General features: G+C 34.2%; 1 protein-coding gene across 1 annotated transcript in view; it reads right to left on the bottom strand.

Moving 5' to 3' along the window:
- LOC118190290 (uncharacterized) overlaps positions 1 to 13,197 on the bottom strand; it is a 162,294-nt gene that overhangs the window by 53,123 nt on the left and 95,974 nt on the right. Inside the window, exons 3-4 of the mRNA XM_085827770.1 lie at positions 5,000 to 5,079; positions 4,827 to 4,902 (exon numbers count right to left, since the gene is read on the bottom strand). Coding sequence (XP_085683896.1) covers positions 4,827 to 4,902; positions 5,000 to 5,079 — 156 coding nt within the window. The remainder of the gene's footprint in view (positions 1 to 4,826; positions 4,903 to 4,999; positions 5,080 to 13,197) is intronic.

Genomic DNA, 13,197 nt, shown 5'->3' with positions numbered 1-13,197 from the left:
CGTTGGTACTCCTAAACAGAGATCATTATTTATTTCCACAGTGTTTGAGCATCTTGAAATTTTTTGGGGTGGCAAGGAGAATTGGCTTCTCCACTGAATTAACAATAATTTAAATTCTGGTTACAGTTCTTAAATCGCATTTTATTAGTTGTCATTATTCGAGATGTATCACAGCTGCCTTGGAAAGATTAAATAACCATTTTATTGAAATTTTTAACTTAACAGAAGGTGGTACTTGTACTATAAATGAACTCAACTATTTGTGGGTATTTAAAGTAACCTAAAGATGAAGTTAAATTCAATTTAGATAACAGAGTCTGCCCACAAAATAAATTACTCAAGTTGGCTCAAGTGATTAACGGTACATATTTAATCGTCGGTTAGCAAGATGACCAAATTCGGAACAAAACTCTAGCAGAGGTAGTGAGCGATATAGTACGTAACTGTTTCCATAATATTCTTTAAAAAATTCTCTATAACATTTATATTATCGCTGTAATGGGGGAAAAAACTGTACTCAAATAATTTTTTTTTTTTTTTTTTTTTTTTTAAATAAAAGCCGCGAAATGAGCAGAAAAGGCTGAAAGTCTTTCAGACGGAACAGCTGCTCATTCTGTGGATTCCTGTATTACGTGTATACAAGCCATTTTCTGTTAGAAAGTCCTTCACGAAGGCATCCCTCCCCTTAGGCAGATAGCCTTAGCGTGTTGCCACAATCAACCAAACGAAAACATATTCTTCCGATTCAGTTTACTTCTTCTAAAACCATAGAAACTTATAAACGTAGGGAATATTTAAAGGAAACAAGAAAATGTTTGGTTTTTGTACCTGATAGAAGAAAGTTCAACAGCAATAGTTTCAAATTTATATATTGTTGTCACATACTTTAGCAAAGCAAGAGATACAAAATTCTTTTGTTTATAGTTATATGGAACGATGTTAATTACATAAAAATACGAAATTCTTATTAATTTACTTTAAAAGTTCCTTTATGTTGAAAACCTGGCTCATTATTTTTGAAAGTTGGCTACATTGGATTTATTGCTCTTGGAAAATTCAGCTACAGCTCGCGGAAATTTCATAAAAATCTACCATGCAGCCTCTCTCTTCATTAAGTTTGGCCACCGCTGGACTAGAGCGTGCTAAAGATGATTTTGATTAAAAAAGATGTTTAAGATGATTTAATCGTTAGCGATTTTGATTGTATTTTAATCAAGAAATAAATGTTTTATGTCTTTAACTTCGCAGTCCTGATTTTCGTGATAACCTGTGATACAGTAAAAGTCGTTAATCCGGAATCGTCGGGACTTCGGCGATTCCGGATTATCGATTTTTCCGGATTATAGATCATCAGTTTAAATCTGGTAAGATGGCATGCAGAAATTATAAAATTAAAAATATGAAACCGTAATTTATGAAATAAAGAACAATTATGATCTAAAGGGTATCAAAATTTACAAAAACTTAATATTTATTTGTTTACTTTATTAAACATTTCTTTCAATGTAAGTTGTTTAAGTTGCTTCGTTTTATGTGATAATACTTTCTCTTTAATTCTATAAACAGACATAATTTCTTCTTCAGTTACAAAGTTCCGCTGTTCAAGTCCTATAATTGCTGTGTCCAGAATACCGACTAATTTGTCAATCGAAATTTTTTCGTTTTCAATAACCTCTGTGTCACTTCCTTCACTATCGGAAGCGAATTATAATGACGAGGAATTTGATTTAAATCATATCAAAGACGGAGTACATCGAGATGAAATACTACATTTAGTAAGGAATTATAAGCCAAATAAAATAAAAACATCTGCCCTGAAGATAAGGATAATGCTGACAGATCAACTTCCAATTCATTGCGCGCCGCGGCGTAGCCCCCCCCCCAATCCGCAGAACAGAGTGAAATTAATAAACAGATTTCGGAATGGTTACGGAAACAAAGGATATGCCTTTATCCATTTTTTGCAGCAATTTCACTTTTTGTTTGATGGACATCGAAACATACTTTCGCTTTGTAGATCCTTTGGGAGCTTCAGCATCGGAAATTCTATTTGACATAATCGAAAGTTCAAGCTTACTTTTATAAAATTGCTCTAACAGTCTGCAATAAATAATAAGCCTGATCCAATTTGAAGATTAAGGAACAACGCAATCTGCAACATTAACTGAAATAGATAATTAGATAATTTTAGCTTATACCGTCCGTTATACATTAAACGCGCATGCGTAAACATATTATGCGCATGCGCACACGCTTATGCGCAGCCGTAAAGGTCTTACGCCCATGCGTAAACGCGACGCATGCGCAGAAAGTTTGTAGCTTTGAGGTCCGGATTATGGGTGTCCGAATTAACGACTTTTGACTGTATTATACTAACTATTTAATGACGATTTTATAGGCATAAATAAAGGATTTAATTTTTTTTTTAAATGGAAAAAAAAAGTCGTGCTTCACCTGATATTTTTTTTAATAACATTGAAAAAGGAAGTTTCTGGTATTAAATTTTCAAGCAAAACTCTCTGGTTCTCAAAAAAATTTACTTTAATTATTAATTAAAATTATACGTTTATTTTCGGGAATTTTAGACGATTTTTTATAATTTCAGGAATATCAAATTATCTTGTGAATATCTAATTAAACCGTGAATTCAGTTTTTTCCCTTGTTATTTTTTAAATTCTGTTGTAATTATTAGATTAGCATTGACACAGTTTAATACTAATTTCGATCAGAATTTATACAAAATACACTGCGAAGTAATTTTAATCCAACATCAAAACCAGAGTTTTGAGCTTCGAATTACACTATAAGTTGATCCAGATTTTTAGAATACAAAAGAAATATGTTCTCTGAAGTTAATGGAGTGGTCGTTCATTGCCTGTCAATGCTACGAGCAATTTCATTGTCGAATTACCATTTCTCTAAAACTGAAAATGAAGAAAAATTGTATCTACAGTATAACTTATAAAAATACCATTAATTCAGTCTCAAGGCAGTCTTAATAATGGTGTTAAATATGCTTCAAGAATTTGATTGATTAATAAATATAAAGTTTAAAAAAATGCATAATATAATGTTTGTTTAATTATACTGCAGTAATAAGTGTTCTTCTGGTAGACGTTTTAAAATGTTATTGCAAATCCTCGAGCACGAAACTTACTGTAAATACTAGGCCATAAAAGTTTTCAAAATTTTCCAACCCCACGAATTAACTTCCCCACTCCACGCTATATATTACTACTTTACTTTTAATTGAGGTAGAATGAGAGGGCTATTCGGTCGTCAATAAAAGTCTCCATGGCTTTTATGGATTATTGATTTTCGCATCAAAATTTATATCCTTATGCAAATTTCCTTGGGTAAGTTTGGTCGTTTAATAGTGACCATGACTAAGATTTTAATTTATAAACGACAATTTCTCAGTTTCATGTTTGCTACAAACAAATTGCTCAAAAGATAAATACATGATTATCGACTTTTTCAACTTTAAGAATTTAAATTGCGACAATGGCTCTTAATATAAGCACTGAAATTTTGTTAAGATGCACCTAAAACGAACAGGGCAAGAACGGTTTATGATATTTTAGGTTTTGAAATAAAATTTTGAAGAAACCTCCCGTCACGGACGATGATGATAATCATTTGAAGGATTAGTGAAGTTCCTAATAATGAATGTCATTCATTAGGCGAATAAATGAGGAGTTTTGAACACTACTACGGCGAAATCATTGAAAAAGTAGAATATATACTCCAAGTTAATGTAGAGGGAAATAAAAAAGTCAGTTGCTACTGCGAAAATAAGGATTATCGTTTGCGGATGCTCTAATTTTTTAAGAATTCTAATATCTGAGGCAATTATTATCGAAATATGATTTACCAATGAATCCATCAAAACACGTAGCTTTCATTTAAAATATTCTCTGATCTGGTGAACTTGGCTTGACAGCTTCTACTAAAACGGAGATTCAAAAATCAAGTCACAGTTGTTGACATCATCAGGCAAAACTCCGTATATTTATAAAAAAAAAAATAAAAATAAAAAAAAATAAAAATAAATAATAAATAAATAAAATAATAATAATAAAAAAAAACTCATATTAAACAGCTTTCCATGGAAATAATTTCATTGCAAGACCAGCAACAGGTCACCGTAGTGCCAGAAAAAAATGGCGCATTTAGAGGAAGTTTACTCCAAGGCTGAAGTGCGAGGAAATACAGGATATTCGCAGTCAAAATATCTTAAATGTATCAAGATTCATTTAGAAATTACGGTATTATGGTAGAGGAGAAAAAGCATTCTCACGTCAACCACAATTAAATAGTGCTATTCGACATTCGAACACAGTGGCCACATATCTTGACTGATAAATGATGGACAATGATAACCATCTCTATGTGGAATATGAAAGATGTGTAACCAGTCGATGAAAGCATTTATACGTAATCGCAGAGTAACAATCTTAGAAAGTGGACAGAAGTTTATGTTTACATGAGGTACAATTTGCAAACAATAAAAATGTTGAACAGAGATTTTCATAGGCAAAGAATTTAAAGATTGTTTGAACATTTAGAGAAGTTTATATACAGACTGAGTGATTACGTTAAAAAGAGCGTCATGCTTTCTTGTCTTACAGTACTGCAGTGCGCCGTTCAATATAATTTTCTTGATCTACAATAATCAAATATAACTTTTGCTGCGTAGAATACACCGGAAGCAAAAATTTAGAAAACCCAATAGTATAAGTAAAAATTTACAGAACAACTAAAAATATAATGGCAACATATCTCATTATTTGATTAAAAATTAAGAAAAGCAAAAAGAACATACTGAGATCCAAAATCCACAACGGTGTTTCTCCAGTCGATGCAAAGCCAATTTCACCTCCAAACACGTAAATGGTGTTCTAAAAAAAATTGAATAATTACGTTAATAAATAAATATTTAAGATAAAATATTTCAACAGAAATAATACCTACTTTTCCAACTAAAAAAATACTTACTTTCCAACAAACCATACTGTGCTCCTGAAGACAGGGTGGACGGTTGCCTCGACATTTTAATTCCTCCCAAACACTCTGCACTGAAAGAGAAAACAAAATATTATGCTATGGCCGAAGAGAATGTCTTATACAGAAAAGAATTTTTCAAGCAAAATGTTAATGAATGCGAAATATTTTCACAAACATTTACAGAAATATTTCAGACAGCTATGTAGGTTCTGCAGTCTGTTCTGGTTTTATTTTAGCTATCTCTGTACTTGGATAAAATTGCAGTACGTTGAGTTTTTTTGAATTTTCAATAATTAACGTGATTTATTCCAATTATTCACAATATCCTAAATTCAAAGCATGCGTCTGGAGTTTTGATGGTCCTAAAATGTGCCTTCAAGATTAAGATGGATTACAGGATGTTTATAAATGAATGGTGCGGTTTTAAAAATTAATAATAAATCGATGTATAACTTTATATGGGCAAACTTTATAGCATAAGCACCGACCGCTGTCCACGTTTTTCATGCATTAATCACAATACTTCATTATGTGTAACCTTTGTTACCCGACACACATCTACACGATAATAAAATTCTTCCCATACTCGGTGTAGCATGTCCGTCGTGACGGTCAGCAGTGCATGCTTTATCCGCCACAGACTTCTTCAAGGGACACGGATATTAGCAGTACATATACTCGGTCTTTAACAAACCCCCAAAGAAACAAATCGCAGGGTGTTAAATATGGCGAAAGAGGTGGTCAGGTGAAAATGTTCTTATCTGCTGTAGCAGCACGTCCAACTCAGCATAGGTGAAGAATACCATTACGAAGCTCTCGTACATTCCTGTGAAAATGGGGCGGATCGCCGCCCAGTTGCAAAATGTAATTATCATGATTGGCGTTTAGCTAAGGTAACAACCATGTTTCCAACATGTCTAGAAATGAGTCACAAATTATAGTTACTTGTTCGAAGAAAAATGTACCGTGCACTTTCTCGCGGGTCACTGCACAGAAAACGTGCACGACACTCATGCTGCAGTGAAACCACAGATATGGACACCTCAAATCGGAGCACACAGAATGCCTTTTCCTGTTGCAGCGCCATCTTGGAAACTGATGATGCGGCTGCGCAGTAAGCATGACGAGCAAACAGGAGGTAACACATGAGAAACACATCATTGGACAGTTGCCAATACTTACAGTGTAGATTTTACAAGGGTAAGATAATCCATTGATTTAATATTAATTTTTAAAACGACGCCATTCATTTATAAAAACACCCTGTATATATATATATATAAATCTCATCAAACTGCACTATATTATAAAGTCGACGCTTTCTATAGCGACTGTTCATTATAATGACAGGCGTAAAAAGTCCCAAATGTTTTCCTGTTTACATTATGTTATTTTTATATCTCGTGCTGGATTAGTTACTCCCATACAGAACCCGAATTCAGCTTCTTACCTAACATTTGGACTTGTGTACACGTGAAACTCAATTGCGCAGCTGCTGTGAACTTGCATTTGACAAGAGAGTTGTCTTGAACAAATTAAATGTTATATTTTTTAACGACTGAATATGTCCTTAACTTGTAACGGAGGGAGAGGGGCGACATTTCGTTTCAATGCGCACTCGCTAAATCAGATGAATGGGAGATCTTCAGTAGTAACATTCATAGCGCCCTAATTGTGAAATATTAAATCAAAGTCCTTCCAAACTCTATTATTCTGACAAGAGAGTTTTCGCTTCGTCTGTAAATATTATGACAATGTCCTACGCAGTTTAAAATAATCTTTTTATTAACTCTTAAAATTAAATAGTGTAGAGTCATTAGGATTTTTTTCAGGCAGAAAAGATGAAAAATAGCAAACGCCTTCGCCGGGAATCGAACCACGGACCTCTGGAATACCGGCCCAGCGTGCAGAACCACTACACCACGAAGGACGCTAGGAAAGTAGGAGAAATACCTTATATACTCCCCTTTTTAAAGGGCGACTACGGTTTTAAGGGACGTAGTCGCCAAATCCAGGGTGCGGAGAATCATCACCCACAACCCTTTTAGTTCGGGCGCTACTTGTAGAGTCATTAGGATTTTTTTAGAGGCAGAAATGATGAAAAATATGCAACCGCCTTCGCCGGGAATCGAACCACGGACCTCTGGAATACCAGCCCAGCGTACTACCGTTACACCACGAAGGCACGCTAGGGAAGTGGGAGAAATACCTTATAACAGAAGGCAATATTTATGCTTACAAAAAAACTCCGTCACTTGCGGATAAAGTAACATAAGTAGAAACTTCAAGGTAAGGTAGTCACAGACTACACAGGTTGGTCTGCTTAATCTAGCTTAATATTTTAATATTAACGTCGGCTAGCGAAATGGCTAAAGCCGGAATATTTAGCGGGACAACTGGGCGAAAGGACTTGTATAAAGTGCAGGTGAAAAGCTAAGTGCTTCAGAGGCGTTGGTTTACAAGTAATCTACGACGTAATGTAAAATCCCGGAAGAAGACAAAAATTTGTGAGCAACGTGGTGTAGTGTTGTTTGGGTAGTCAAACAACAAATAAAAGCAGGGAAAATAATTATCGTTATTTGACAACCGTTTATATTGCTATCCCTGTGGTTTGAAGTTTAGAAGACTAGAATATTTTCAGCCAAACTTTATGTCTGTTATTCAACCAAAATCAAGAGATGATTCTATTTATTTATCGGCTTTTCATAATATTTATGATCACAACTCTTTCGTGCTTGTTTCGCCTTTCGGAATATATCAACAGACATGAACCGATTTTGTAAGTTACGTCTTAAGCGTATGAAATTCTTGGAACATTTCCATTTTTTGCTTAAATGCAAACATTATAATGTCATTCTCAAATTTATGCAAGTGAAATGTAGTCTTAAATCCTACGTTTCAAACGCAACTAACAAAACTGTTTCTGAGAAAAATCCTTTCTAGACTGATGTGAGATAAAATTTATAGCGTGACTATTCTAACGGCACTGAACTGCTTTAAAGCAGCATGGAATGCAGTTACAAATACAACCATTAAAAAATTGCTTCCGTCATGCTGGAAGTGCTAACCGGAAATGGAGAATCTACTTTAGAATGATAGATATTCAGCGAGTTAATGATAAAAATTTCACGGAAGACGAGGAAATAACTACGTGAAATTTCCGAGAAAATAAATTTGAAGGAAATGTTGAATTTCACGACTATTTACGACCATTTGAAGCCTAAAATATGCGGAAAATGCGTTCAAAAATAATATTTTTCGCTACCACACACAAAAAGAAATTGCATTATCGCTGGATGAAGACGTTCAAATAACGCTGAATACCAATACAAGCTTTGCAAATATTAATGACACTTTTTCAAAAAAGATACGAAAAAAACACAGCAAATTGTTTACCATTTTTAATTGAAACAGAAAATTTTGTTTTTAAAAAAAACCTAGAATGCATTAAAAATAGACAACGATTTCAAATTATTTTTATTGAAAATAAATGCTTACAACAAACATAATTAGCATACTATAATTTTTATCATTTTATTATTTATTTTCCAACAATTTATTTCATTTGGAAGTAATTGTTGCTTTCTTAATTTTGACATATTATTTTCATTGTCAATGTCTGATAATAAAGCAAACAGTAATTGGCTATCGTGTTCTATATAATAGAAAATTTTAAAAATCTTAAATCTGCTTTCACAACAATGATTACTCATCATAGCTTCTTTTCATAATCTTTATTGCCATAAAGTTAGAAGCATTGGATGAAGCAGAGGATGCCCTTCAAACATTCTAAATATAAATTACCAAACGATTAATCACGATATAATTACCAAACAATCAGCACGGTTATTTCGATGGAAATACGCATTTTGCAAGTATCTTTTCTACACATGGTTAATTTTCCCACACATTTAACTAGTTTGCCCTAAAAAAATGCCTAATCAGTGGCTAAGTGGTTAAGACCACTGAATATTTGGGCGTTCTATTTCAAGAGAAAGGACATGGTTGGTTTTCCCCATATGTAACGTGAATACCAACAAATTTCCCTTGTTTACCATATCCAAATAATCGAATCTTATCCTTAAAAAGGTCCTTCATGAAGGCAAATAGTTCTTTTCGATTTCATCATAATTGACTTAAAAACAAACTCGTTACACATTTTGACCAAATTTGTTCGATCATTTTTACAATCGTATTTAATATACTGGTATGACTTTAGAGGCGATCAGAGTGCGAGGATGAAACAAAGTGCGGAAAGAATCGAATGAGCAGTGGGATCGGAAGAATCAATTCAATCGAACCTCTAACTTATTCAATTGATTTCTATCAGTTGTAGCTCCGAGATTCTCTAAAACCTCCTCTTTACATAACTAACAATAAACTAATAATTTTAAAAAAAATTCAAAAAGTTGGGAAATGAAAAAAATTAAACTGGCTTTTAACATGAATGGGGGGATATTCTTTCTTCTAAAATCACAATCGAACTTTCCTGACATGCTTCCGACAAGATTTTTTTTGGGGGGGAGTAAACTAAATTTAAAGGTGCTGTCTCTTCGTTTTGTCAATCATTACTCGCTCGTTCAGTAAATTGAATCGGTTCTCTGAACTAGTTCACGAGCAAATAGTGTATCTTTAAAACAACTGCGGTTCAATGTTTATCTCTATGCAAAGGTGATCATTTAAAGAACTAGAAAGTTACGAATTTTGACAGGTTTAATGCTTAACAAAATTCTACACAGTTGATGGCCGAGTGATTAAACATTGGTAATTAAGTGTTTAGTCATTATTAAACAATGGCCGATCATTAATTATACAAAATTATGTTTAGAATTACTTATGAAAATATCTAATAACTCGTCCTAGATTCCATTCCAAGTGATGGAAAGCATGGCGTTTTCGTAGTTTTCCTCATGTTCCGTGTTACTTTTCCTCAAAAAGACCTTCACAAAAATATTCCTCTCTTAGACAGATAGATTCAGTGTATACTGTATCGTGATAACTCAGTCTAGATACCTGAATCGCCTGGATGTGTGTTTAAAATAGGGGATCAAAATATAACCAGAAAATAATAACGATCTGCACATTTACAAGAATAACATAATTACATCTATGGAAATAATATAATTTCACATATAGTGGCTATATTTTTTCATGATAGAAGGATGGAACAACGTAAGAACATATGGAGTATATCAAACAATTCTTCAAAATAAGAAATAGTGGCATTTGTTAAAGATGATGGAACAGAAATATAGAAGATAAATAAGAGACTAGCTTTGCAGTAAGAAATAGTAATATTTCCTAAGAAGGGTTTTAGATGTAAATATTTTATGTTATATATCACACATAGTTTTAATAGCGATAAAAAATAAAAAATAAAAATTGCGATTTGAGTTTCGCTTACAAACTTACACACGAAATGTTTACCATTTAAGTTTCAGAGAAGATTTAAAAAAACATCCATAAGATTAAAAAGAAATCGCCATATGCTTTTGGCTTAGTAGCTGAAAAAATATTTTAAGATAAGTAGTTATGATAGGCTACTAATTTAAGACACCCCCCCCAAAAAAAAATTAACGATACACATCGTAAAATCTTATAATTAAACTGAACTGTTCAAGATGGGAAAGCTTAACGTTAAGAAAACATTTTGTTACATTATTTCAGCGCAAATTAACGCCACGCGGTTTTGCACACTTAGTTAATAAAAAAGAGATTTTATTACCTATGATATATTCATTGGATCGAAGGCATACGATAAATAAATATTTTCCTTAATTGGCAATACTTTCTTTTTTTGTTCAAGCACAAAATCCACTTTTTGAACACAAACATTTCTCCAAGCGCATAAAAAGTTTAAAAGAACATACAAATGTGAGCTACATGGATTAATAATTCTCATGTAAAATGTGCCTATAAAAGCATTATAATGAACAAAATAAATAATTATATATATATAAGAATGTTTTAAGAATATTATAAGAAATTATAGAAATAACTATAAGAACATTTTAAGAAAAATATAAAAGGCAGGTCTCATACCTTTCGGTACTTCTTTGTTAAAGTGGTGACAGCATAAGCCATTGGCGACATTTGAAGTTTGCGCGCTACAGATTGGGTGATTAACTTTATCAATTTTGGCGATTAAATCGGGTGGCCGTTTTAGCAAAGAAGTAAAAAATTCTTGAAATTTTATTTATATAAATTAATTTATCATATGCACTGCTGGCCATTAAAATTGCAACACCATGAAGGAAAGCAAATACAAAAGAGATATTTATTGCACGTAAACAGTATGGCATGAAGACAATTTAAATTTGTGAGCATTTTGGAGGTTTACAGGGCGCGAAATTAGTAAAAACAGCTGCCACCCCTGGCAGCTAAAACGACCCTTACCCCATTAGGGCATGGAGTGAAACTGCGCTTGGATGACAGAAATGGGCAACTCATTCCATGCTGCTTCAAGTCTATGCCACGCTTCATCAATCCCATTAGATGTACAGGAGAGGTGGGCCAGTCTCTCAGCAACCCATTACCGGCTGTTTTCAATGGCTGACAGATCTGGAGACCATACAGGCCAGGGCAGCAATCGAATACCCTCTGTATCGAGGAAGGTCAGAACACGACGTGCAATATGTGGTTTACATTATCTTACTTGAAAATGGCGTTTGGGGCCCCTCGAAGATAGGGCACAACAACTGGACGTAAGATGTCAGAAATGTAACCATCTGGGTTCAAATTACCGTCGATCTGAATTAGAAATTTTACGTTTAGTGTACCCAATGGTTGTTCAAAGCATCACATCAGGTGCAGGGCCTCCTATACCGATATCGAACGCAAGCAGGCGACGCGCGGTCTCCTCGGACATTCCAGACACGTATACGGCCATCAAAATACTGCACGTAGAACCGGGACTTGTTTGAAAAGGCGACATTGTGCCACTCCTGTACACAGATTTGTCGTTTGCCGCAGCAGAGTCGCCGTCTCTTTCTATGCTGCATTGTCAAGGGAAACCGAAGTAATGGTCACCCTGCAGGTAGTCCACGCTGCTGCAAACGTCGACGCACCTTACGAGCTGATACTGGGCATGCTGCAAACACGCCCATTTCCTGACTAATGGTCCGTGATGTGGTCGTACGGTTTTGCAGGGCTGACCTCGTAATATGTCTGTCCTCGGCGTTAGTTATGGGAGGGCGTTGAGATCCTGCATGCCGTTCAGTATGACCCTCAGGAATCCACTGATTCCATAATCGCATGGAATTGGTTGCATGTCGACTAGTGCGACTGGCAATATCACGAAACGATAATCTACACTTGCGATAGGCAACGATATATGCCTCTACCGAATTTCGAAACGTGCTAGTAAGGATTTCCTCTTCTTATTCGAGGCACAACACAATATTCTGAGCAAACTCCAACCTTACAAAGCACTTTCCGAATGAAAAATCCACTACAAAACTTTTCTTTTGTGCAGTGCTTCATATGTCGTTTTTCCCTCCTGGGTTGTCTAAACGAGCTGAAATACTAATCATATGCATATTCCAACTTCTTCCTTTCATGCAATTTTGACGTTCGTCAGATTATTCCTTTTTGGTGCTGCAATTTTAATGGCCATCAGCGTATATAATTAATACGCTCTAAAGCTAGCCCTCTCTGCTGAGAAATTATTTAATCGTTGAGCTGAATTTTCCCCACATTTAAGCTAATGTATTTATCTATAAAGTCATAAATTACGAAAGAAATGCTATAATATTTTACATACCAAAGAGGATATGGAAAAATCCTTGAAAATACAATAAGATGAGCACATACACTTGCCAAATTGATAAAGAAAACGTAGCGTAATACAAGATCTATGTTCCACGCAAACGGTAATCAAATAAAATACACAAGTTACATATTTTTTGTTTATTTCGTTAAAGTCATTTTCATTACCTAGTTCTGGTCTCTGTCTACCCGTGTATAAAGAGATTTTACTCAATGAGGGCAATGGAACTCTATATTTCCCATTCTCTCTAAGCTGATTTTTGTTGGAAATTTTAAACATATGGATTCTGCTCTGTATTTGTTTAGGTGTTTTGATTATATGTGAACACTTATACAAAATCCACAGACTGCAAATATAAGCTTTGTTTTCGGTCATTACTTGGTAAAGTTTGAAATTTAAAAATATGATCATTTTTAAGGCA

Source organism: Stegodyphus dumicola, chromosome 12 (assembly GCF_044657685.1).
Source record: "Stegodyphus dumicola isolate Sdum_Otavi_A_Nest chromosome 12, ASM4465768v1".
Taxonomy (NCBI): domain Eukaryota; kingdom Metazoa; phylum Arthropoda; class Arachnida; order Araneae; family Eresidae; genus Stegodyphus; species Stegodyphus dumicola.
This window is presented reverse-complemented; position numbering and strand designations above follow the sequence as displayed.